The sequence below is a fragment of the Choloepus didactylus genome, chromosome 10, assembly GCF_015220235.1.
Source record: "Choloepus didactylus isolate mChoDid1 chromosome 10, mChoDid1.pri, whole genome shotgun sequence".
Taxonomy (NCBI): domain Eukaryota; kingdom Metazoa; phylum Chordata; class Mammalia; order Pilosa; family Megalonychidae; genus Choloepus; species Choloepus didactylus.
Window position 1 is genome coordinate 24,744,838 of NC_051316.1, and position 22,662 is coordinate 24,767,499.

General features: G+C 38.1%; 1 protein-coding gene across 1 annotated transcript in view; it reads right to left on the minus strand.

Annotated features, from left to right (window-relative positions):
• The window catches only part of LOC119504721 (contactin-associated protein-like 3), a 228,022-nt gene that overhangs the window by 102,516 nt on the left and 102,844 nt on the right, over positions 1-22,662 (minus strand). Inside the window, exons 7-10 of the mRNA XM_037797178.1 lie at positions 22,363-22,506; positions 19,630-19,891; positions 13,930-14,079; positions 6,746-6,917 (exon numbers count right to left, since the gene is read on the minus strand). Of these exons, the coding sequence (XP_037653106.1) occupies positions 6,746-6,917; positions 13,930-14,079; positions 19,630-19,891; positions 22,363-22,506 (728 nt within the window). The remainder of the gene's footprint in view (positions 1-6,745; positions 6,918-13,929; positions 14,080-19,629; positions 19,892-22,362; positions 22,507-22,662) is intronic.

Consider the following 22,662-nt stretch of genomic DNA (forward strand, 5'->3'; position numbering starts at 1 on the left):
AAACTGAGGGAGAAAGTTGAGGGTGGCATCCACAGCTTTGTGTTAATAACACTGAAGAAAGGAAGACTAGTGTTCATTTGAAGAGATCTTGTCAAAGTCACTCTACCTACATCATGATGTAGTTAAAGATGAACACATCATCACACAAAAGCTTACTTTGCAGAAACCACGTAATTACTGTCCATAATCGCCTTGAGCTCAATGTCCTTTTTCTTCCAAGGACCCCAAAGAATGAGAAAATGTTGGTTACTTCTATTCTATAAAGATAAATACTCCTTTGGTATCTGGGAGAGAAATACTGGAAATAAGCCCATTTCTTTCAGAAGGGCACACATAAACACTCTCCCACTAGGTCCTAGAGCCTCAAGGTGAAAACAGCCAGATGCTTTGCCAAGAACTAGACCACAGAAGGGAAGGTGTCTTGGTTTGCCAGAGCTGCTATGACAAGTACCACACAATGGGTTGATTTGCACAACAAGCATTTATCGTTTTGTGGTTTTGAGGTCTATAAGTCCAAAATCAAAATGTCAACAAGTTCAAGGTTTCTCTGGGAGTTGTTAGCATTCTGGTGATCTCGGTCCTCCATCATATGGCGTCTGCATATCCTCTCTTTACACGGTCTCGAGTCATGTGGATTAAGACCCACCCTGATTCAATTTGGCCACATCTCAACAAGTAATAACATCTTCAAAAGATCCTATTTACAAATGGGTTCACACCCACAGGAATGCAGATTAAGAATTGAACGTGTCTTTTGTGGGGGTCATGAGTCAATCCCCAACAGTGGACTTCTTGTGAAAAAAGAACCATGTCCTTTCACCTCCAAGGATTCTGTGATGGCCCAACAGCATCTTATTCCACCTCCTCTTTAGTGGCTGCTGTCTGTCCCCCTCCCTGGTCCTTTGTAACCTACTTCAATAGCTGCAGTTTCCTGGACTCCTCCATACCTGAGGTCATTGCATTTGTCCTGTGTTTCCTGCTTTTCTTGCTGGATAAAGAATTCACAGAGATGACCAGACAGGGACACTAGATGTACTAAGGGAAACTAAAACATCAGTGAGCCCCTTGTGCGTGAGTGTGCATGCACATCCGTGTGTGTCTTTCCTGACTTGAAAACACTTCAACAGACCTGGGGTTCATGGTGAACCACAAGCTCGACACTCGGGCTCTGCTTATACCAAGATGATGCATCATCAGACAGGTGTAGTTTCCATGAAGAAAGAGGTCATGGCTGCTACACATTCTCATGAGTCAGGACACATCTGGATTTAAGGAAGACATTGGCCAAAGAAAGTTGATGTGGAGGAGGGCAATCAGGATTGGGATAGTTCTTAACACCTTGGCATTTGAAAAATTATTAAGAGAACAAAGGTTTTAGCCTAAAGGGGAGCAGATTCAGACAATCAGGACAACTGTCTTAGTTTGCCAGGCTGCAAAGACACACCGGTTGGCTTACACAACAAGAATTTCTCTCATGATTGTGGAGACTAGGAGTCCAAAATCAAGGTTTCAACAGGCCATGCTTTCTCCTGGAGTCTAGCATTCTGGTGTTGGCTTGTTGCAATCCTTGGGGCTCCTTGGCTTGCATCTCTGTCTCCAGCACATGGCAATCTACCTCATTCTCCAGCTTCTTACTTTGGCTTCTAGTGATTTCTGGCTTCAACTGAAGTGACTGCATCTGAATTTCCTCTGTTTATAAGGACTCTAGTCATACGAATTAAGGCCCACTTTGATTCAATTTGGCTTCATCTAAACAGTATCTTAGAAGATCCTATTCACAAATGAGTCCACACCTTAATTAATAATAACATCTTCAAAGGTTCTATTTACAAACAAGTTCATGTCTACAGGACTGGAGATTAGGGCATTAACATGTCTTCATGGAGAGCATGATTCAATCCTCAACACTATCATCTGATACTTGGAAGGCCATGGTATGGAGGAGAGTGTGGACTTAACTGTTATAGCAACAAAGACAAACTCTTCCTAGTTGGTAGAGAACCACTGTTCCAACGGATGAATGCATTTGTGCCATGGGAAAGTCTTGTCCACAAAAGATTGAGTCACCAAGAGATAATCTCACAAGGATGAACGAAAGAAAAGAGTTTCCCGCTTTGAGAAAGAGGTTCAAGTAGATGTCATGTCTAACATTCTTTTCAACTTTAGGATTCTTTGCTTCTAAGATCTTCAAGATATCTTAAGACTTACCAGTTGCACCTCTTGATTCTGCTCCTCCAGAACTGGGCTTCTCTTCTATCCATATTCCTTTAAACAATACTGTCCTTTATCTGTTGTCCAAGCCAGAAGCTGCTTATTATCTTTGAAGCCTCCCTCTCCATCACCTCAGAGCCATGCAGTGAATCAACTTGTAATTCTGCTCACCAAATACCTTACAAATTACCCATGTTTTATTATTCTCTGGTTCAAGCCATCATCAATTTTCACATGGGTAACTACTGTAGCCTCTTAACTGGCCTCCAAATACACACACTCTTTCCCCTTTTGTGGCCCACACCCAAATTGTCTTCCATCTGTGGTCAATCTTTGTTAAACACACATGGGGCGATGTGACTCCACAGCTTCAAGCTCTCAGTGATTTCCCAGGGAACCTGAGATTAATGTCCAGATTTCCAGTTAACTGATAGGCCTCTGTGGTGTCACCCCTGATCCAGCTACATAGCTCCAGTGTTTGCCACTCCTTGCTCCTTCTCGTCAAACTCAGAATTTCTAGATTGGCCATCGTTGGCTCTCTCAGGTCCTCAAATGGGTCAGACTTGTCATTGTACTTTGGGCTTGGGTACATAGCTGGCCCTTCCATTGGACAGGCCATTCCCTCTCTCATTTGACTAACTTACCCACCTTTCACCCCGATTTAGATATCACTTCCTCCTCCCTGACAGCCCCTGCCCTGTTCCAATATAAATTAGGCACCCCTCCCACATGTCCTCATAGACCCTTTCAACTTCCATTTCTGCCTGTTTACTAGTCTGTAGCAGGGGTCTGGCAAACTTCTTCTGTAAAGGACAAGATATAAATATTACAGGATTTGCAGGTCATATGATTCTGCTGCAACTACTTCACTCTCTGCAATTGTAGCCTGAAAGCAGCCATCGATATTAGGAAATGAACAGAATTGTATTTACGAAACAAGCAGCAGGCCATTGCCCTGTGGGCTGCAGCTTGCCGACCCCTGGTCTATAGCAAAGCCACAGAGTGTTTATAGCAGTGGTTTTCAAATCCTGTTCCACAGAATCCCCTGGGGCTGGAGGGATGGCCGCACCAGGTCAGGGCCTTTTCCCTTTATCACTAATTTGAAAAAAGCAGCTTCCTGGTATTCTCTGAAACAGTGGAACTCTCTAAAATCGCACTTAAATAGATGTCTTAGTTTGCCTGATCTGCTATCACAAGTATCACAACAGGAATTTATTGGCTCATAGTTTTTGAGGCTAAAAAAATAGTCCAAAATCAAAATATCGACAAGGCTTGTGTTCTTCCAGGGTTTATCAATTCAAGGGTTCCTTGGCTGGCATCCCTGCCTCCCGTCACATGGAGATCTCTCTCTGCTTGTGGCTGCTCTCCCGGTTTCCGCTGACTTCCAGCGTCTTCCTGAGACCTTCTCTGACTTCCGGTTTACAGTTTATTTTCTTCATAAGACCTCCACTAATATGCAGTAAGAACCACCCTCATTTGGATGGACCACTCCTTAGTTAAAAATATCATCTTTAAAGGTCCTATCTTCAATGGGTTCACACTCACAGGGACATGGATTAAGATTAAGATCAGGTGTTTACTGGGGCACAAAATTCAACCTACCACGATAGAGTCCACACATTTTTAAAACATGAGAATGACTGCTCTATAATAAAAATAAGGAATATTATAATTACCTAAAGAAGTTTTGGAATTATACATATTTTTAAATGAACAAGAACTTTAAGTGTGTAGTGTTTCTTGTCTTCTAAACTTACTATTATCTATGAAACAAAACAAAACATATAGTGTACAAGGTTATATTTAGTGTACAGAAGAGTCACACTGGGCCAAAGGCAGGAACAGCGGGAAGGGGCAGCAAGGAAGGTGTCTGATCAGCAGTCACCATGGGAAGGCCATGGCCTCCCTTATTTGAAAAGTTCCAGATGGAATGCCCATGAGCTTGAAATGTTTATCTAAGGTTAGCTAATTTACCACTTGCTGTAATAAACCTGTTTTAGTTTCCCTTGGCTTCTCGAGCAAATACCGTGCAATAGGTTAGTTTAAACAATAGGAATTTATTAGCTCATGGTTTTGAGGCTAAAAGAAAGTCCAAATCAAGGTGTCATCAAGATGATGGTTTCTTCCTGAAACCTGGAGTCCTGGGGCTGGCTGCTGGCGATCCGTGGTTCTTGGCTCCTGTCACATGGCATTGCGCATATGGTGGTCTCTCCCTTCTCTTCCGGTTCCACTGAATTTCAGCTTCTTGCTTCTTGTGGCTTTCTCTCTCTCTCTCTCTGTCCGAGTTTCATTCTGCTTCTAAAGGACTCCAGTAATAGGATTAAGACCCATACTGACTGAGGTGGTTCAAATCTTAACTGAAGCAACCTCATCAAAAAGTCCTTCTTACAATGGGTTCACACCCACAGGAACGGATTAAGCTTATGAACATGTTTTTCTGGGGTACACACAGCTCCAAATCACGACAGTACCCCACCCAACCCCTGCTCACTAAAGCCTCTGTCACATCTGACGGCTCTTCCCTATAAAACATCATTTGGAGCTGCCAGAAGACCGAACACTCAGCCATGTTTCTAATGTTCCTGTCAAAATTTCAAACAACTTTTCATAATCGGTAGTATCATTTGAGCGATGAATGCTGTTATATGTCATGAATTATTAATTCCCGTACCTGATGAATATAAATTATAAAACCACCTGCATTTTAATAATAATTTTGGCTTTGCCCCAGCAAATTCTGACTTGCCCAAGGCAGGTAAAGCAGTGTTCTAGAAGGACAGGTGGGCATAAAGCAGAGTGCCTGGCAGAGAGCCTGCTGAATGCATTTTATTTTGTTGTATTTTCAGATAGATCTATTTCCTGGTGCACTGGAAGCTCAGTTAGTAGGCATAGCCTAAAGGGCTAAGGAAAAATGAACATGTTTATTATTTGAGAGTCATAGCAAAAGAGGTAAAGTATGTTTTTAGACATTAAAAGATGCAATTGTAAAAAATTCTGATTAGTGGTTGTATCATTCATCAAAAATTCCAACTGCTATTTTCATACTGACTTACAGAGATGCTATTAACTTGAATTTTTGCTTAAAGTAGGTAATTTAATATCTGAGATATGTCCATAGATTGGTACATATTTCTTAATATATACATACATGTACACCACTTACCTTTTTGGCAAAAATAAATTTATGCACAAAGGAGCAACCTGGGTTCCTTATATAAGAGAAATATTGTGATTACATCATACTTTTTAAGGAAATTCTCAAAGCACTAAAATAATTTTCTGGGAACCTTATGACTGATCTGACAAGCCACCCTCCCTGGGCCCCAGAAGGCTGCTCCATGAGAATAGGACAGGCACATCTCTATACTCCCTCTTAAGATCAAGATCCAGTTTTCCAGAATTGGCTGTGGTTATAAGTTATGGATGAGGTCACAGTTTCTATGCCAAAAATATTTATAATCTGAAAATCAGTTTTGAAGATTTTTGGCTATGTTGTTTGAGTCATTTTTTACCACTGAAAATCAATGGAGTGTGAAAATGTGGGCAAACTATTATGAATATGAGAAATCAAGTTCTTATGAGTGAATATTTCACATAGGGGGATTATGGTTTTCTCACCCATTGCTAAATAGTATTTGCAAGTTATAGTTTACTGGACATGACATGGAATTTCAATTTCTGTTAAATTAGAAGAGACTTACTCCACCAAGTATTCTACAAAGAATAGACTCTAAAGTGGCTCAACTTTCAGGATTTAGAGTCTGATCAATATTCAACAGAAGCATAATTGCATACTCCCCACAGGGAAAATACTAAGTGAGGCAGACCATGTACAGAAATTGGATTTTTTTAACCTGTTATGGCTAAGCCATTCTTCTTAGCCAGAATTACAAAAAGTTCAATAGCATGACTGGCAAAATAACCTGGTAAAGTTCAATGCTTAAAAATTTTCATACACTATGTAGTTTTAAAGTTATGCTTTTCTTATCTTCTTCAATGAATTGGAATTGTGTTCAATATAATGGTAACAGGATCCTCTCTGCAATTATTGGATTTATTTCATCAGCAATGCTGAGGCCTCTGCCTTTCTCAAAGGAAGAGTTACTTTTCATATTCCCTGCAGAAGAGGTAGCATGGGGTGAATTCAGCTGACCATGTATAACTTTGACTAACTGGTGCTAAATGATCAACTATGTTTTTTGAAAATTCTAATCTGCTTTGTTCAATGGTACATTTTAAAAATATAATATTTAGATTAATCAGTAATTATACCAGCATCAATAGGATTCTGTAAGACTTGCCGACATACAAAAAGAAAATTCATGAGAGTGTATCTTCTAAACACACATTTGAAAAGAGCAATTGTTGAAAGATGCATTATCTTATTTTCAGTGTGAATATAACTGTTTCCTATGGAATCAATAAAAGGAAGAGAGAAAGTAGATAATACTCTTTCAGCCATTCGTTTGATTTTAATCTACTACCAAGAGCTTGAAAGCAGGCATGCCAAAATAAAGGTGAGACGGGGCCTTACCTGTCCGTGATGCCACAAGCGTCTATCTGCAGATCGCTGAAGCTCCCCAGCGCCCCCTGCTGGACTGAGATGAGATCCACCGCTCTGTCGCCAATGGAGATGAGCCTCAGGCAGCCCTGAAATCCCCACGGTGGGCCGTGGAGTCCAGAGCCAGAGCTGTTGTCGGGACAGCCTGCATATACAGACAACCATAGGATAAAATCAATAATTATGATAAAAATCATGGCAAAAATGCTGCATGATGTTTACTCTATGAAGCTGCTTCCCTATATATAGAAATCTGAGGTTTAGATGTCCTAAACCATTAGGGAAGATTACAGTACTCACAGCTGGGAGAGGGGAGGTAAGAGCAAAAGTTGTTGGTATGGTTAGAATATGAAATAACAACTGGAGCCAGGCTTAGGAAAAGATAAGGGGAGGTAAGACATGGAATCCTGCAGCTAGAATTACTGCACATTTCATTTAAGCAAAGCTTGATTTCTTTTTTTTTAAAGCAAATATAAGAAACAACTCCTTCGAGCATAATGCTTTGTAAGTGAGATAAACTAAAGGGCATACGAGAGTAGAATCAGTAAAAAATTACAGGCAATTTATATTTAAGGCTTGCTTAATTTTAAATGTTTGGAAAATACTTTGAATTAAAAATTGATCCAGTTACCCTCCCCAACTAAAAATTATGCTAAATATCTAGTCTGTGTGCAAGTGTGGTGGGGCATATTAGGCACTTCAGTCAAATATCTTTCCACATTATTTTTCAACATTAACATCTTAAAACCTATGCAAAAAAAAATATCAAGTATCTCACAATGATAATGGCATATCAAATAATGAATACAAAAATAAGAACCATAGACTATTCCATGAAAAAAAAAGAAATGGGCATTTGATTATTTTCTGTATTAAAAGTTAAATTTTTATAATCATGCTGCAGCCATTAGTTGGTTTGATGTAAATTGCAAACTGCGATTCCTATATAGTGGTTTTATTTTCTCCCCCTGGGCTTCTCAAGAAGACAATGCTCATCTAACAATTATGAGCAAGGACGTGACTTTGAATTCAAAATCAAAGCAATATGGGGTCCAGAACCATATCACTCAGGGAAGAGCAGACTTGGTTGGTTTCCCACCCTCTACCGAGTTCCCCTCTAAAGGAATCTCTGGTTATTAGGTTACCAATGCAAAAGAGGAAAGGGAGAGTTCAGGAAAGAGGATGCACTATTTGTAAAAATGCTTTAGTATGAAAGCAACTGCTTGGGAAAAGAGTGGACATTGCTGTATACAGCCCAGAACACACCCACCACCTCCGCCTTTCCAGGACTAAGGCTGAGGTCTTCTCTAGGAATTTTCCCAGCAGAAGGGAGTTCACTCCCAAAAGGTCTTGCCCTCACCTGTAGACAGTCAGCATCCAATGATGCAACGGAGGGGTACCGAGGCCTGGACCCATTGCCTCAACTGGGACATGCTGAAACAGCATCTCTGCTTCAGATCCCCTGGAGGGTCCTCTGAGGTCTCACCTGCCACTGCAGGGCAGCTCAACTTCTCCACCTGTTCATCCCCGCTGCCCTCACTTGTGCCTAAGAACACTCGCCAATCAACCACCTGCAGGCAAATCTCCCATGCAGAAACAGCCTCCTGAGGAACCCATTCTAAAACAAGGTAGAATAACATTCCCAGGCACTCATTTAATTAGTACATTATTTTCATGTGCACATATAAAGAGGCACATTGTTCTTCAATAATTAATTTTATTTTAATTCCAAAAAAAACTGAGGTAAACTGTTTGCTTCATATGAAATTTTCCTATTTTGTTTTATTCTTTGCTTCATAAAATTATCATTCACATATCATTTCCAGAAGTAATGTTTTCTTTTTAACATTTTGGATATAATGTCTTAATTCTTCAACTCTTCTTTTTTTTTTTTTTTTTTTTTTTTGCTTTGTATTTTCCAATCATTGAAATGGTAATAAATTCCTATGCTATGTTAATATCTATAGCCTGGGGTTTGAGGTTATTTGATAAGGTTCTGATTTTCTAAATAAAAAAAAAAGATTTACTTATTGTAATTAGGTGTTTTCCATTCATTTCTCCTTGTTCTTTTGTGGTCAAATGACTGATGCACTTTCAAAGAACAGGAAATGAAGTTCTAGTCTCTTCTTTTTTCCTGCATAATGCATGCTAGTTTTCTACCTAGTAATTTTCATAAAATATGCATGTTTTATTATTACTTTTCTTTCAGTGACTGAGGCTTTTATATTTTATATTCCTAACGAATAAATTTCAAAACAACGCAAGACCTGCATCACGTTTAAAACCATTGCTAAGCACATTGAAACCTCATTGATGAACTTCACAGAGACTCTGACATTTCAAATTTAACATTACATCATAAAAACTGCTTAATTCTGAAGCTTTCCTTTAGCATTTTCTTATTTTATGTGCTGATGCACTCAGTTCAATTTTTTTTTTTTTAATTCTGAAGGGTTAGATATATTTAGAAGAAAATTATTACATCACTATAGACAACTGGTACTTATTAATGAAATACATTAGGATAAGGAATGAGGGACTTTAAGTCAATAAATATTTTTGTGGAACAGCTATTATCCCCTTTCCGTTAATCTCCCTTTACTCTGCATCACAGACCTCAAATGATTCCAAAATAAAATGAATGATCTGTTTCCATGAGAAACAGAACTAAACAAAATTCAGTAGTGTCACAAGGAAACCTTTCTTAAAGTTGAGCTTTAAGAAGGGAAAAGGTCAAGCTATAAAGTACTTCACTTCTCTGGTTGTGGTATGGGGTTCAAGAAGCAAGGGATCCCAAAGGCCAAGAAAAGATCAAGGCAGATTAGTTCATTTGTCTGTAAAGAAAAATTGCCCAAGGTTCCACATGGTAAAATGGCAGAGATTCATTCATCAATGACCTCATCTGAGACAGAAAATATAACTGCTAAATTATTGAAACATATTCATTAGTATCGAGGAAGTGAGCAAGATAGAGTTCTTCTGAGGATGACAGAAAAATGTGAGGCTTCATTATAATGTTATCATAGGTTCCCCAGCCTGATAATGTTTCACACAGAAAGATCTGGGCATTCTGAACATAATTCTGTGATGCAAGTGTGCTACTGAATAGTACAAAGACTCTGTAAAAGGGAATTTAAAAGAGCTGGACTTTCAGCTACTCTCAAAAGCAGGTACTAAATATCTGTGCGCCACACACGGCACTAAGACTGCCAAGAAAGAAGATTTCACCAAAAAAAAAAAAGCTCACTGAGAAAACACAGAGAAGTCAAAAATGATACCTCAATACAGTTCTGTCCTGCTAATATAAGAAAGATCTGTTTTATAGGCATATTCCTCTTGCAATAAGCAAGGACAGTCAGACTAAAATATTATACAGACTTCTGTATGGCCCAACAGCCTGGCTTATGACTGCTGTCTTGTCATAGTTATTACCTTCTCCTTTCATTCTCTAAAGTGTCCTGGTTGAAACCAAAGCTTAAATGGTCATCGTAACTATAATAGTGAGGCATGCAAGGATGCTTTTATAGTAAAGAATCATAATAAAATCCTATTGACTGAAGAGAGCTCGTTGGACACTCACAGTTGAACCCAAAACAGAAATAAACAGTAAAGGGAAGGAGAACTGGTTATGGAGTCTCTTAGGACATGGGGCATTGGTTTCCTTGAAAAATCAAATATTCTTAAGTGACCTTTCACCTAGATGGCCTAGAGAGTCTTACCTTATTAGACCAAATGCTCTCATAGAGCATGGATTGATACAATTAATCTTCAGATCAAGATCAAACATTCTGGCACACATGGACAATAATTAAGAATATAAATAAATAGAAACACCTACACAAGCTACTCTTGGGACTGAATAAAATAACCTTGACTGGAGTTTGGGAGGTAGAAGCCTACATTCAAGCTGATGCTGAGCTGCCCTATTTTTCCCAGAGCAGGGCTGGGGAGTCTAATGGACAATGGAGATGGAAAGACCCCTATGAAATAAGCTTGCGATTATAATAAATCCACCAAGGACCAGAACTCCATGTCCACCAGTTACTAGTTCCAGACCTTCCCCTCTTGGATTTCATTGAGTAGAAATAATATCAACCCTTTTATTTAACATCAGTAATTGGTAGGTTTTGTGTCTGTTGGTTTGTTTTTGCCTGGTGAATGGAAAATAAATTTATCACGTCACGGAATCATCTACATATTCAGAATGTGCAATGCACAGCTAAATGAGATTAGGTACATTCTAAAAACATCTACATGCTCATGTGATATAAATCAATCGTTTTTGTGAAATATATGTGTACACTTTTAAAATAGCATATATGCTTTCTCTGGGGAAAAAAAACATGCTGTTGTGTTGATGTAAGATGCACAATTGACTAAGTTTCCATCAGTGGCTGAAATTGCACTTTAGGAATCCATTTGGAATTTGCAGCTATGCATAAATAGGTCCTTCTAAATGTATACATTAATTAGGAATAAAGTGCTATGATTGCAAGTTCTGACACTATTTTTTGCCACTTCTCACTAATACACAATTGTGACAGATAAATAGGAAAAACAGTCATGAGTAAAAGTTACCATATTCTCTCACAGGATACATACATAAACTCTGTAATATCACTCATCTTAGTGACATGATTTCTCACTAGAAACCATAGTAACAAGGCAGTTTTCCTGGACATCAACTCAATGTTATGAAAAATGCATAAGACTTCTTATGTCTTTTTCAATGCATTACACTGTGTTCAGGAACTGGAATTTGGACTACAGATCTCCAGGGTCCTCTCACAGACATTAGTGGAATCAAAAGCTAGATCTTTGTGCACAACCAAAGTAACCCCTGTGGGTTGTTGTGCATTCATTCAACATAACAACTGCCATGTGCCACTAAAAATTACAGTTCGTGGCTGTTGTTTCACTAAATTGACTATTCAAATTAGGAAAATCAATAAAGAGTTATGCATAAGAAAAATTTAAATATCACTTGTAAGATGATTTTTAACTTCTGCACAAGAATATTTATAGCAACATTTTTCTAATAGCAACGATAACAGAAAATAAAACAAAACTGGGCACAACCAAAATGCCCATCAGCAGTCAAGTGGGATAGAAGAGTAGATAAACAAAACAGTACAATATACATCGAAAACCATAGAGCCGTGAAAATTAATTAACTTTAGCTACTCATAGTCATATGGCTGAATCCAAAAAGCTGATGTGGAACAAAATAAGCAAGACACGGAAGAATGCATGCAGTATTATCCTATTTATAAAGTTAAAAGCAAGGCAACACAAAACCATATATTTAAAGTTACCTACATAGGTGGTAAATTTATAAAGGAAAGCAAAGAAATGTTAGTAAAAATACAGGATATTTACCTAGGAGACGGAATGCACAGAGGAGCAAGTGGAGCTTCGTAAGTTTTGTGATGTTTAATTTTGTAAACTGAGCAGGTGGCCTGTATATATTGTTTTATTAAAAACTGGTAGTATTTTAAAAAGGTACACATATAATGTGTGTCACAGTAACAATCAATTCCTATTAATTACATCAGCATGTCTATATTTATGGAATGTACCTACTGTCACGTAGCTGTGCATTGTACATTCTGACCACATAGAATGTTAAAATATGAAAGACAGTTCTATGACTTGAAAAACATTTTCATCTGTGGATTTTATTTTGTGGTATTAAACAATATAGCAGGATTTTTCTTCCTATCCCCCTTAAAGCTTCAAAATCTTTTACCTTTTAAATTATAGCTCTTGAATAAATTCTTTATTTAGCTTTTGAGGAATGTGTTCCCGTGCAGAGTGATAAAATCCATCATAAGTGGCAAAGGTTAGAAAAAACTATCTGGGTCAGAAACGCACAGAATTTAGAAAACAAGGAAAGCAAGCAATCGGATCTTTTAAGGTAGCTGGCAATAGCCCACTTTTCACAGTAATGGTTCCTTTAGGGGGCTTGAAAGATGAGACAACCTGATGCATGGTTTGTGGGCTTACTGGCAATTCTTAGAAAGGATTTTATGCTTTTCTGCTGGGCCATCAAACAGTCTCCACCATAATTCCAAACTTACTTAAGAAAGAAACAACTATAAAATACAAACAGAAATAATATCAAGAAGGACCTCAAGCCAAGGTTAGCAAATTAATCTTACTATTGACACTTCTAAGCTTCTAGTGGAAAAGTTTTTCCACTCAAATGCCCCAGAGATGGAAATTCATTGTTCTCGGAAACTCCCTCTCCCTGGCTTAAAGTATTCTGGGTGGACTCAATCAAAGATCCACTGAGCAGGCAAATGTGCCATTTATTATGGTCTACGGGAGATGGCCTGGTAGCGTCTTGGTAAAATGCATCACTAAGCAATGAGCAGCACTGTAAACGGCTCAGTAAGTTCATGTCTTGCTCATTGTATAAAATGGTGCCCTTCTGAACATACAATGGGACTACAATGCTTCTCAAACTTTAAAATGCTACAGAGCACTTGGGAATCTTGGTATAATGCAGATCCTGGGTCAGAAGGTAGTGGATGGTGAATCTGCATTTCTAAGAAGCTTCCAGGTAATGCTGACAGTGCTGGTTCATGGATCACACTTTGAGTAGAAATTCTTCAGGAGGAGCCAACAAGACAGAAAAGACCATTCATATGCAGTAATAAAATCAGCACATAAAAATCTGAAGGAATGGTTATAAGGATCATCTGGCATTGGGAATATTCCCCAGAACAGATGTATAAAGGCAAGAAATATAGAGCAATGACCTCATCCGCACATTAGAATCACCTGGAGAGCATTGAAAAACCTGATGCCCAGGCCTCAGTCAGGATCAGGAAAATCAGAATCGCTGGAGGTGGGGCCTGGGCATCAGCATTTTCAAAGCTTTCCAGATGATTACAAGACGCAGTCATGGTTTGGGACAAGTGTTGTAGCATGCCCAATACACTCATGTTTAAATAAGGCCACCTGGTAGACTGGCATTTTAGGTCATGATTTATCATCTTTGGCCACTCAGCATTCCCACTGAACATCACTGAAAGAGAAAAACCATCCTTTAGAATTAATTTTCACTTAAAAATGCCAGTTGCCTTAGAAAGCAGGAGCCTACAACAGTAAAAATGGTTTGATTGCCAAGATAGCCTGTTCTTTTCACTTACCTCCCAAATAATAGGTGTCACCCGAATCAATCTGCCTAAGCAGGAGGGAATGGGCAGCAGAAGCAATGTCATCATCCACCATCACACTCAGGTGATTGCCTTTAGCAGATAAGGACACAGAATGCCACTGCCCATCATTTAATCTATCTCCTGGGGATAAAAAAAAAATGGGTTAAAAGAGATTCCTATAAACCCTACAGATGCCAATAAGCAGGGCAAGTGCTCACAAACAGTGTGATGTAAGCCACTGGGAAGTCCACCTGCCAGAGGCCACCACGATGTCACCTGTCGCCAGCTCAAGTCACTGTTGCAGGCTGGGGTGATGGAGAGTGCACCTGGAGGACAGGAGGGTCTCTCAGGAGGCAGATTTGGGAAGTCAGATGATGAGTGATGGGGGCTAGTGCTGGGTGATTCTAAGAAGGTAATTAGATGATTTGGTATCCTGGTAATTTTTACCTAGGAGGAAGGTGTCACCCACTGTCAGTAAGAAGAGGGGTTAATCTGTGGTTGCAGAGGGGCTGTCATGGGATGGCCTGATTCTTGTTGATGTGCCACAAAAATTATGTTCAGTTGGGAATATTACGGCCAGCATGCCCATGTACAGGATTGTTTCTCACCTTCTCATTATTCAGTTAAGTCACAGAAGCACACGTATGAAAACAGAAAGGAAAAAGGAAAAGGAAAGGAAAATAAAGAAACCAGAATAAAATGGTTGAGAGAAAAAATGAGTTGACAGTTCAAATATTCTACGGGAAAGGAGCACAATATTTTCTTCCATTCCTAGGACCTCAATAGAATGACATTTTCATAATTGACCACAAAGGACCCCGAAATAAGAAAGAGTTTCCAATTATATGGCATAGGGCAGATTTCAAGCTTGAATTAGTATTTAATTTAATTTATAATTTATAATTTGTTATAAAAATAAAATGTTTTTCCTTACATGTGTGTGCTGTAATTTATAAAAATATAATCTTGATAGACTAGAAAAAATATGTCAAAGTCTGTAAAAATAACAATTTTCGTATTAATGAAATATGCAAATCTATATAAAAGAAAGTTAGATTTTAAAAATATTACATAAAATGTTTATGTGCTTATATACATGGAAAAAGACTGGCATGGAAGATTCTTAAATATTAACCTTATTTTTTGGATGAGTATTGTGGATGTTTTCATTTTATTACAATTTTACATTTTCTCCATATTTCCGAAATTTGCCACAGTATACTTGAGCTATTGCTGTACTATCGTTTTTAAAGAATAATATCAGTCCCCCTAAAGCAGTCACCGTCTCTTGAATCAATAAGATGAAATACCTATTTCTTCTTAATGTGATGGAGCTGAGGTTAACCACATGGTTGAATTGTTGACCAGCTAACAACCGAAGCATGACACCCACCTCACTGTTGGCCATTCACTAACCATGTTTTCCACTGAAAGAAAAATCCAACAGTGTATGAAGCAGGAGAACAAACCAGTGAACAGTAAGTGTTCCAGTACAATAAGCAAGACAATTTTTGTTATCTAGCTTTTACTAGGTTATTTTGTGGAAGCAAATACTTCCAACTTTCAATGAATAACAATTAAAATTTAATTTTAGTTCCATAAAAAACAAAAACAACTTTGTCTGCTCCAAGTGTTTCATTCATGCTGACCAAGGCACCCGCCTTTCTCTCAGGGTTGAGAAAAAAAAGTATGTGGCAGAATCTCGCTATGGCTCTCGAAGCTTCTGCTCAGAAGCAGTGCACATCACATTCCCATGGCCAAAATGAGTCGCATGTCAACAAGCCAAGGGGTTAAGGAGTTATATTCCTCCACAGAGAGTCATTGCAATGTTACAGCAGTGGCCAGAAATGTAGGCTTCTCTTAAAGGGGCACAATGAACACTCAGGGACTTCAGAAATTGTCTTGGTCAAAAGGGAGGAGGGCATGCAGCAGAAAGCCTTGCCTCAATCAAGATGATGGAGTGAGAAGAAGCTTCAGGGCTCCATCCCCACTCAAGAGCTCTGAGCAACCAGCAAACACCAGTGGGAACAGTTGTTTCAAAGCTCCAGAACACAGTTAGAGTATTGCAGCAAAAGGGTGAGCTCCGAATCAGAAAAAAGGCATCTTAAAAGTCGTAGGATCTCCTGGCATCCTGGCCGGCCGCTCCCCACTCCCCTCACAGCTCAGCACTGAGCCATCTCATGCTCCCAGTGGTGGCCGCTGGTGCTGGTTCCAGAGGGAGTAGAGTAACGCTCATCTCGTGCACAGAGTGGGAGCATGTAGGTCTGGTCCTATTTGTTTGGCAGTGGCCTGAGAGACTGACCATGACACTCAAGGCAGGGTCGCCTCCCCAGAACTTCCCCTGTGTGTGGAAGGCAGCTCACAGAGCTCTCCTGCAAAATACCTTAGGAGAGCAATGAAATCGTGCTGCCTGGAGCAAGGGACTGCTGGCTGCAGGACATACGCACAGTGCCCAGAATGGTGAGGAAAACTGCTCCCTAGGGAAGAAAGGACATTTGAATCTGTAGAAAGAGGGGAATTCCTGGGGCCATATGCACAAAGACACATGCACAGAGAGGATCAGGGAGGCCCCTAGGCTACGCCTGGAGCTCTTCTCTGAACTCGTATGGATAAGCCCTGAAAGAGAGAGAGAGAGCACACACACAAGTCAATCAGTAAAGACCTGGAAAGGTGTTTATTTCTGTTTTTGTGAGCTCCTGTCATTCAAGGATGTCTCTGTCATAACATCAGCTGGATACAAGCTTAAGGAGCAGACACCTCCCAATCTAGAATATGAATAATTTAAGTTAAATACTTATAACGTTTTATTCAATAAGAGTCGACCCTGAAATAAAATTCTGAAAGAAGTTCTATAATCCTAGAGCTAAGAAAATTGTACAAAAGAAATGTCTAAATGTTCTTTCCAGTCTTGTCATTCAGTGTTTCTACTTGTAGGTTACATTGTGTATCTGTCAGTATAGTAACCACAACCATTTAAAGGCTGACTTTAAAGCCAAGTATTTAATTTGAACAATGCAACAACATCTATTTATTTATTTCTACATGTCTTTTTCTCTTTATCTATCTATCTATCTGTCTACCTATCTATCTATCCATCCTACCACCCTGCCCATTATTTTCATAGGGGAAGTTGCAGAAGGCACTGCTAGAATCTTCCTGAATATGTAATAGACGTCATTTACCAATATAATAAAAGGCCATTTTCAATAAAATTTGTCATTCCAATTTAAAAATAAAACACATTTAAATTCATTTTCTATAACTATGAATTATAAAGAGGACAAATATTAATCCTTTGTTTTTCTTTGGTACATTTTCAACGCTTCTCACTTCCAGGCATGATGAAAGGACAACCCCGGAAACGCTATTGTCAAAGAATGGATGGAGAACAGACGATGGTCGATTTTGTATTTTTAATTTGTGATACTATGACAATGATGCTATTTCTACCAGATCCTTCCAGCATCCACACTCAAAAGCCTCAGTCTGGGGGGTTCAAGGGCTGTGGGACTAGTTTTTGAAGAAAAATAACTAAAAATTATTGAGCTGCTACCACTTAATAGGCACTGTGCTAAAAGCTTTGCGTGCATCACATCATGGGATTCCACCAGAGCTCATATTGGTCTCATTTTAAAGATGAGGGCCCCGAGGTTTCAGGAGAAGGAGCCCCTGATCAAAGGTTACCAGCCATAAATTGCAAAGGCAGGTCTGGAAAATGTGCACGGGAGGCAAGTCTTCCACCCTACACCCCCTTTTTGTTTATATCAAATAATTTATTTTAATAATAAAAGAGAAAAATGACCATAGCAGTAGGGACAGTTTGGAAAAGGATGGAATTGTGTCTTTTCTTAAACAAAAGGAATTCCATAGCTCAACACACACACATTTCCTTCATCTCCCTCGATTGCTCTCTCTTTTGCCCCATTTCCACCACCTCCCTCACTTGGGACACAACCCCATTGACACACATATACAAGTACATAAATTTTTGGTACATTTCTAAAAATCTTTAAACATTTTACTAAAATGGCAACTCATAAAAATTATCCAAAACCTGGAATTAGCTAAAAAACAGGCTGAAAGCCTTTTCAATGCTCTACTAGAACACTATCCTATGAGTTAACCAGTAGAGATGCAGATAATTTCTGTTAGATAGAAAATATAACCCAGAAATCACAGTTCTCTTGCCCTGTACAACAGTAATCAGTTTTGTCTCTAACTTAGCAAACATCCATCAGTATGCCTTGTCTGACTAACTCTAAAAATCTCTATTTCTCAAATACTCTTTGAGCCAGCTTTATCCTCCTGCATGTTCCCTCATTAAAGAGTTAAATAAATATTTGGCACTTATTCTATTTGGTATGAGATACATGTTTTATGTGGCTTTGTTTTGCTTTTTTGGCCTTTTAAAATTTACTTCAACATAACTACGTGCCTGCAGAAATACATTCATATTAGTAAGAGAATGCGATTTACATGTAATGTATACTACACAATTGAGTACATGGTTTGTTACTTAGCACAAGGTTTAAGGTTTTTAAAAAAGACCTTTGCAATACGGTTTTCTTTTCATCTATTACAAATATATAAAAGATCTTCCCTCAAATTTTGCAGCAAGAATCATGAGATATTTCCCTTTGCTTCGGAAAAATAAGGCATACTATGCAATAAAGGCTTAAAAATTGGTGTAATAAAACATTTTTGTAATCTTTCAGTGTCAGCTAAAAAAAGTTCAAAAACTAATGGGAATGTGTGGAGGAAGAGGGGGGAAGGGGAAAGTACACACGTGATTTAACTGTAGAGCCACCCGTTTTAGTTCATATTACATATTCACTGTAAATCTACATAAACCAAAACCCAGGCAATTCACTGACTCAGAATTTATACTATTAGCTCAGTTCATTTGCCAAGGTCAACAAGGAAACTCAGCATCTGCACAGTAAGATTATTTCATTTATTAAAAAAAGGAAAAGTAAAAAGAAAACATTTCATTCCTAGCTTTTCAGTCTAGAACTAATAACCAAACTGCAGGCAAAATACTCCTTCTATATTCAACGTTCATGGGGTGACACGCCATGAAGTTTTTCCTGGGTTTAAATTTATATCAGCACTCACATGCACAGTAAGACATCGCTAGAATTCAAAGATAACAAGATTTTAGAACCGACTCAAGAAATAAATGGGCCCTTCTTCGAAGACGGGAGCAGAATATCCACCCATAGCTAAAAGAAGACTTATCAAAAACAAAGCTCCCAAAGAAGAAATAACTCTACTAAAGAGGGGAAAAATATAGGTTCAAATATCTTGAAAACCAATGTGTATACAGATTCAAAAAAAAAAAAAGATGTACATTTTCACAAAACTACCTAGGATTAGGCTAATGATGTATTCAATATTTCAAGTTTGCTGCTAATTACTAAGCATTAGTTTACCAGAAACAAGAGTCACCCTTTTTGACAATTATGCTTTCATGCACCTAAATCTCTGTCACACTGATTCGCAGATAAACAGCCTGGAGTTACCTGTTTAATTTAGTCCCATTAAGTAGGATTATGAATATCTTATTGATTCAAGTATTCATTTATTTAAAAAGTTACTCATCCTAGGTTTATGTAAAAGACTGTGGGGGGCTATATAGATGATGTGATCATTGCAGATGCATATGTATCATTTTTTATGTGCATTTATTACCTGCTGTGATGTTCCTGGATGACTGTCCCGGCTGGGAGAGATTCAGTGTGAGTTTACCATCATTAAGGCCGAGGATGAAGCCCCCTGAACCATGTTGAAATTGGGTGGTCAGCAGAAGCCCTGCTCTGTTCCACGTTCGAAACTGGAAAGTGACAGACACTCTGTCCTCTCCCGAGGTGCCTGGCAGGGCCAAGTAACTCCTGGAGTTCAGAAAAGTCACAGGGACAGTTTGAGGTTGCAAACACGAGAAGGACACATTTCCCTGCAAATACAGTAAAAGAGGCTATTGAGAAGGTGCCAGCGTGTCACTTCCATCTCATTACTAACAGACTGTCCAAGGCTTAGAAAGGTATCTTACCAACCTCATAGCAAACCAGGATTTTAAAAATCAGGCTACCCTATCAGACTTAAATCCATGACAATTACCTTATAGTCCTTCAAACCAAAGTGCTGCTGTAAGTTGGGCAAATCTATTCTTGAATGTTTTAGAAACATTTCTATCTTCTCCATTTCTCAGTATTAGCCAAGCAATTTCAAGCCAACTACTTTCCAGGCCTTGTGCTAAGCCTGGGAATACAACAATAAACCAGACAATTTTCTTCTTTTGAGCTGTCTATATTTTCTTACCCAGTGTGAAGACCAAGGATCTCCAGGATCACCTTCTCTAACAACTTTTCTTTGTTTGTCTTCATTGTGTAAATGTGATGACAAGGCTGTCACACAGATGCAGATACACCTTACTCTAGATACAAGGTGTGTTTTTGCATGTCTCAAGAAAAGGCTGGTAGCAAGGCTGGAGGTTGTCCAAACCACCGGTTGGCTGGCTCTCAGAAGCACTCACAGGTTCCATTACCCACGGTATACCTTGGCTAGGTTTGACCTTCTTTCTTCCTTTTATTTTTATTTTTATACAGTTCTGTTTTGAAAGATATCTTTTCAACCCTCGCTTATCTTTCTTGCTCCTGTAGCAAACTTATTTTTCATCATGGACAGTGTTTTGATGGGAAGAATTTAAAGCAATTCCAATTAGGTTCTCTAACAGAATTGTTCCCTAGAATTGGGTAAAATTATCATAAAATTCAAACGGAGGAATGCATCACACAAATTTCCCTTCTTCTCAAAAAAAAAAAGAAAAAAAAGAAAAAAAGAAATACATAAGAAGCAAAGTAATGAGATGGAATGTAATGGACTGGACATTGAAACATACCATAAAGGCACTGTAATAGAGTCACTAGGGCACTGGCATAAGAATAGACAAATCAATGGAATGGAATAATTGCCACAAATATTTCTGAAAATGTATGTACAGTTAATATGGAATGACAGTTATGATTCAACTCTAGGAAAAAGATTGGGTTACTTAGTACAGAAACAATGGGTACCCACAAAACAAAATATAAAAGGTGATCTTTACCACAGGTCTCATAAAGAATAAATTCCAAATAAGTAAAAACGTAAATTTAAAAAATAAAACCAATTTTTAAAAAATATTGCAGAAACATCCATAAGACCCTATATAGATATTAGGATTTTACAGACATTCCAAAGCAAAACTCCAAAGTGAAAAAGAAATATACAGACATAATGAGTGTATACAAAACATTTATATTTCAACAAATCATAAAATATTAAGCATAAAACTGATAAATATGAAAAAAATATTTGGACCACTAATGACAAAGGATTTTCTATAAAATATAAAGCTCTCCTATAAATTGACAAGAAAAAGTCAAAGAAAACAATGAAAAACAGGCAAAAGAATAAGAATGAGCAAAGATCAGAAAAGCAAATCCAAATGAACAACAAAAATGTGAAAAGATTGTTTAAATTTATTCATATACAGACAAAGGTAAACTAAGAACGAGATAACACTTCACATCTTTTGAACAGGCAAAAATTTAAAAGCTTTTTAACATGGGCTACTAGCTGGATATAACAGAAAGGATATTGCCATACATTGCTGATGGAAAAGTCTTTAGAAAAGAAATCTAACGTTTCTTAAAACCATATAAACCTTTGGCCAAGAAATTATACTCCTGGAACATTATCTCATAGAAATAGAAGCCCCAGTACCTCAAAACACATGTGCAATGACATGCATTATTGCTATGTCTGCAGCAACAACAAAAAAAAGTAGAAATCAAATGCCTTGAATAGAAAAATGACTAAATAAATAACGGTACATTCTCATAACACAATGTGACACATCCATTATAAAATAGAACTATACCAGATACAAGAATTCCCATGAGGTGTTGCTGAGTAAGGAAATCAAGAGGCAGAAGAGCTTATATAATAGATCCCATTTTTGCAAACAATGCCAAATATGGATGCATGTATATTCATAAATATGCATGTGAAAAATGAGTCTACTGATCTATACAGGATTAATTAACATGTACCACAAACAGAAGGACCAATGCTAACTCAGTATCATTGGTGATGTGGTAGACGGGAATGAAACAATGTGGGAGAAGGAAGAAAGTGGAAAACAATCAGCAAGAAAGAAAGCTACTATGTAAAAAATCCTATATATGATCACACTGTAACAACTTTGTAAAATCATGCATCTGTGTCCACACATACATGAAAATTAAATTAAATTATACATAAACTAAAAACTACATAAGATATGTATCTTCCCTACTTTCAGAAGAGGTATATTTTAAAACTGAACGAATGAAACAAATTGCAGCTGTCTTTTCTCTTGAACTTGCATTGCGGCTTTCTTACCATGATCAGGATCTGTGGTTTGTGTTTCTTGGAGAAATCAATGATATCCACTCCATTATAAAAAAGATTTTCTAAACAGCCATGAAAGTTTTTATGTGGGAACACCACTGATTTTCCACCTCCAGCAATCCCTCCAAAGCTGATCTTAGAAAGAAAAAATGACATAAATAATATTGTTTAATGATTTTCTGATTAACTGCCTAAAACATATATGATTAGCTGGGATAGTGATAATTATCTTAAATCTGTTCTGCATCATTTTACATGGTCATGTTAATTTCAAATGAAGCTTTAAGATCC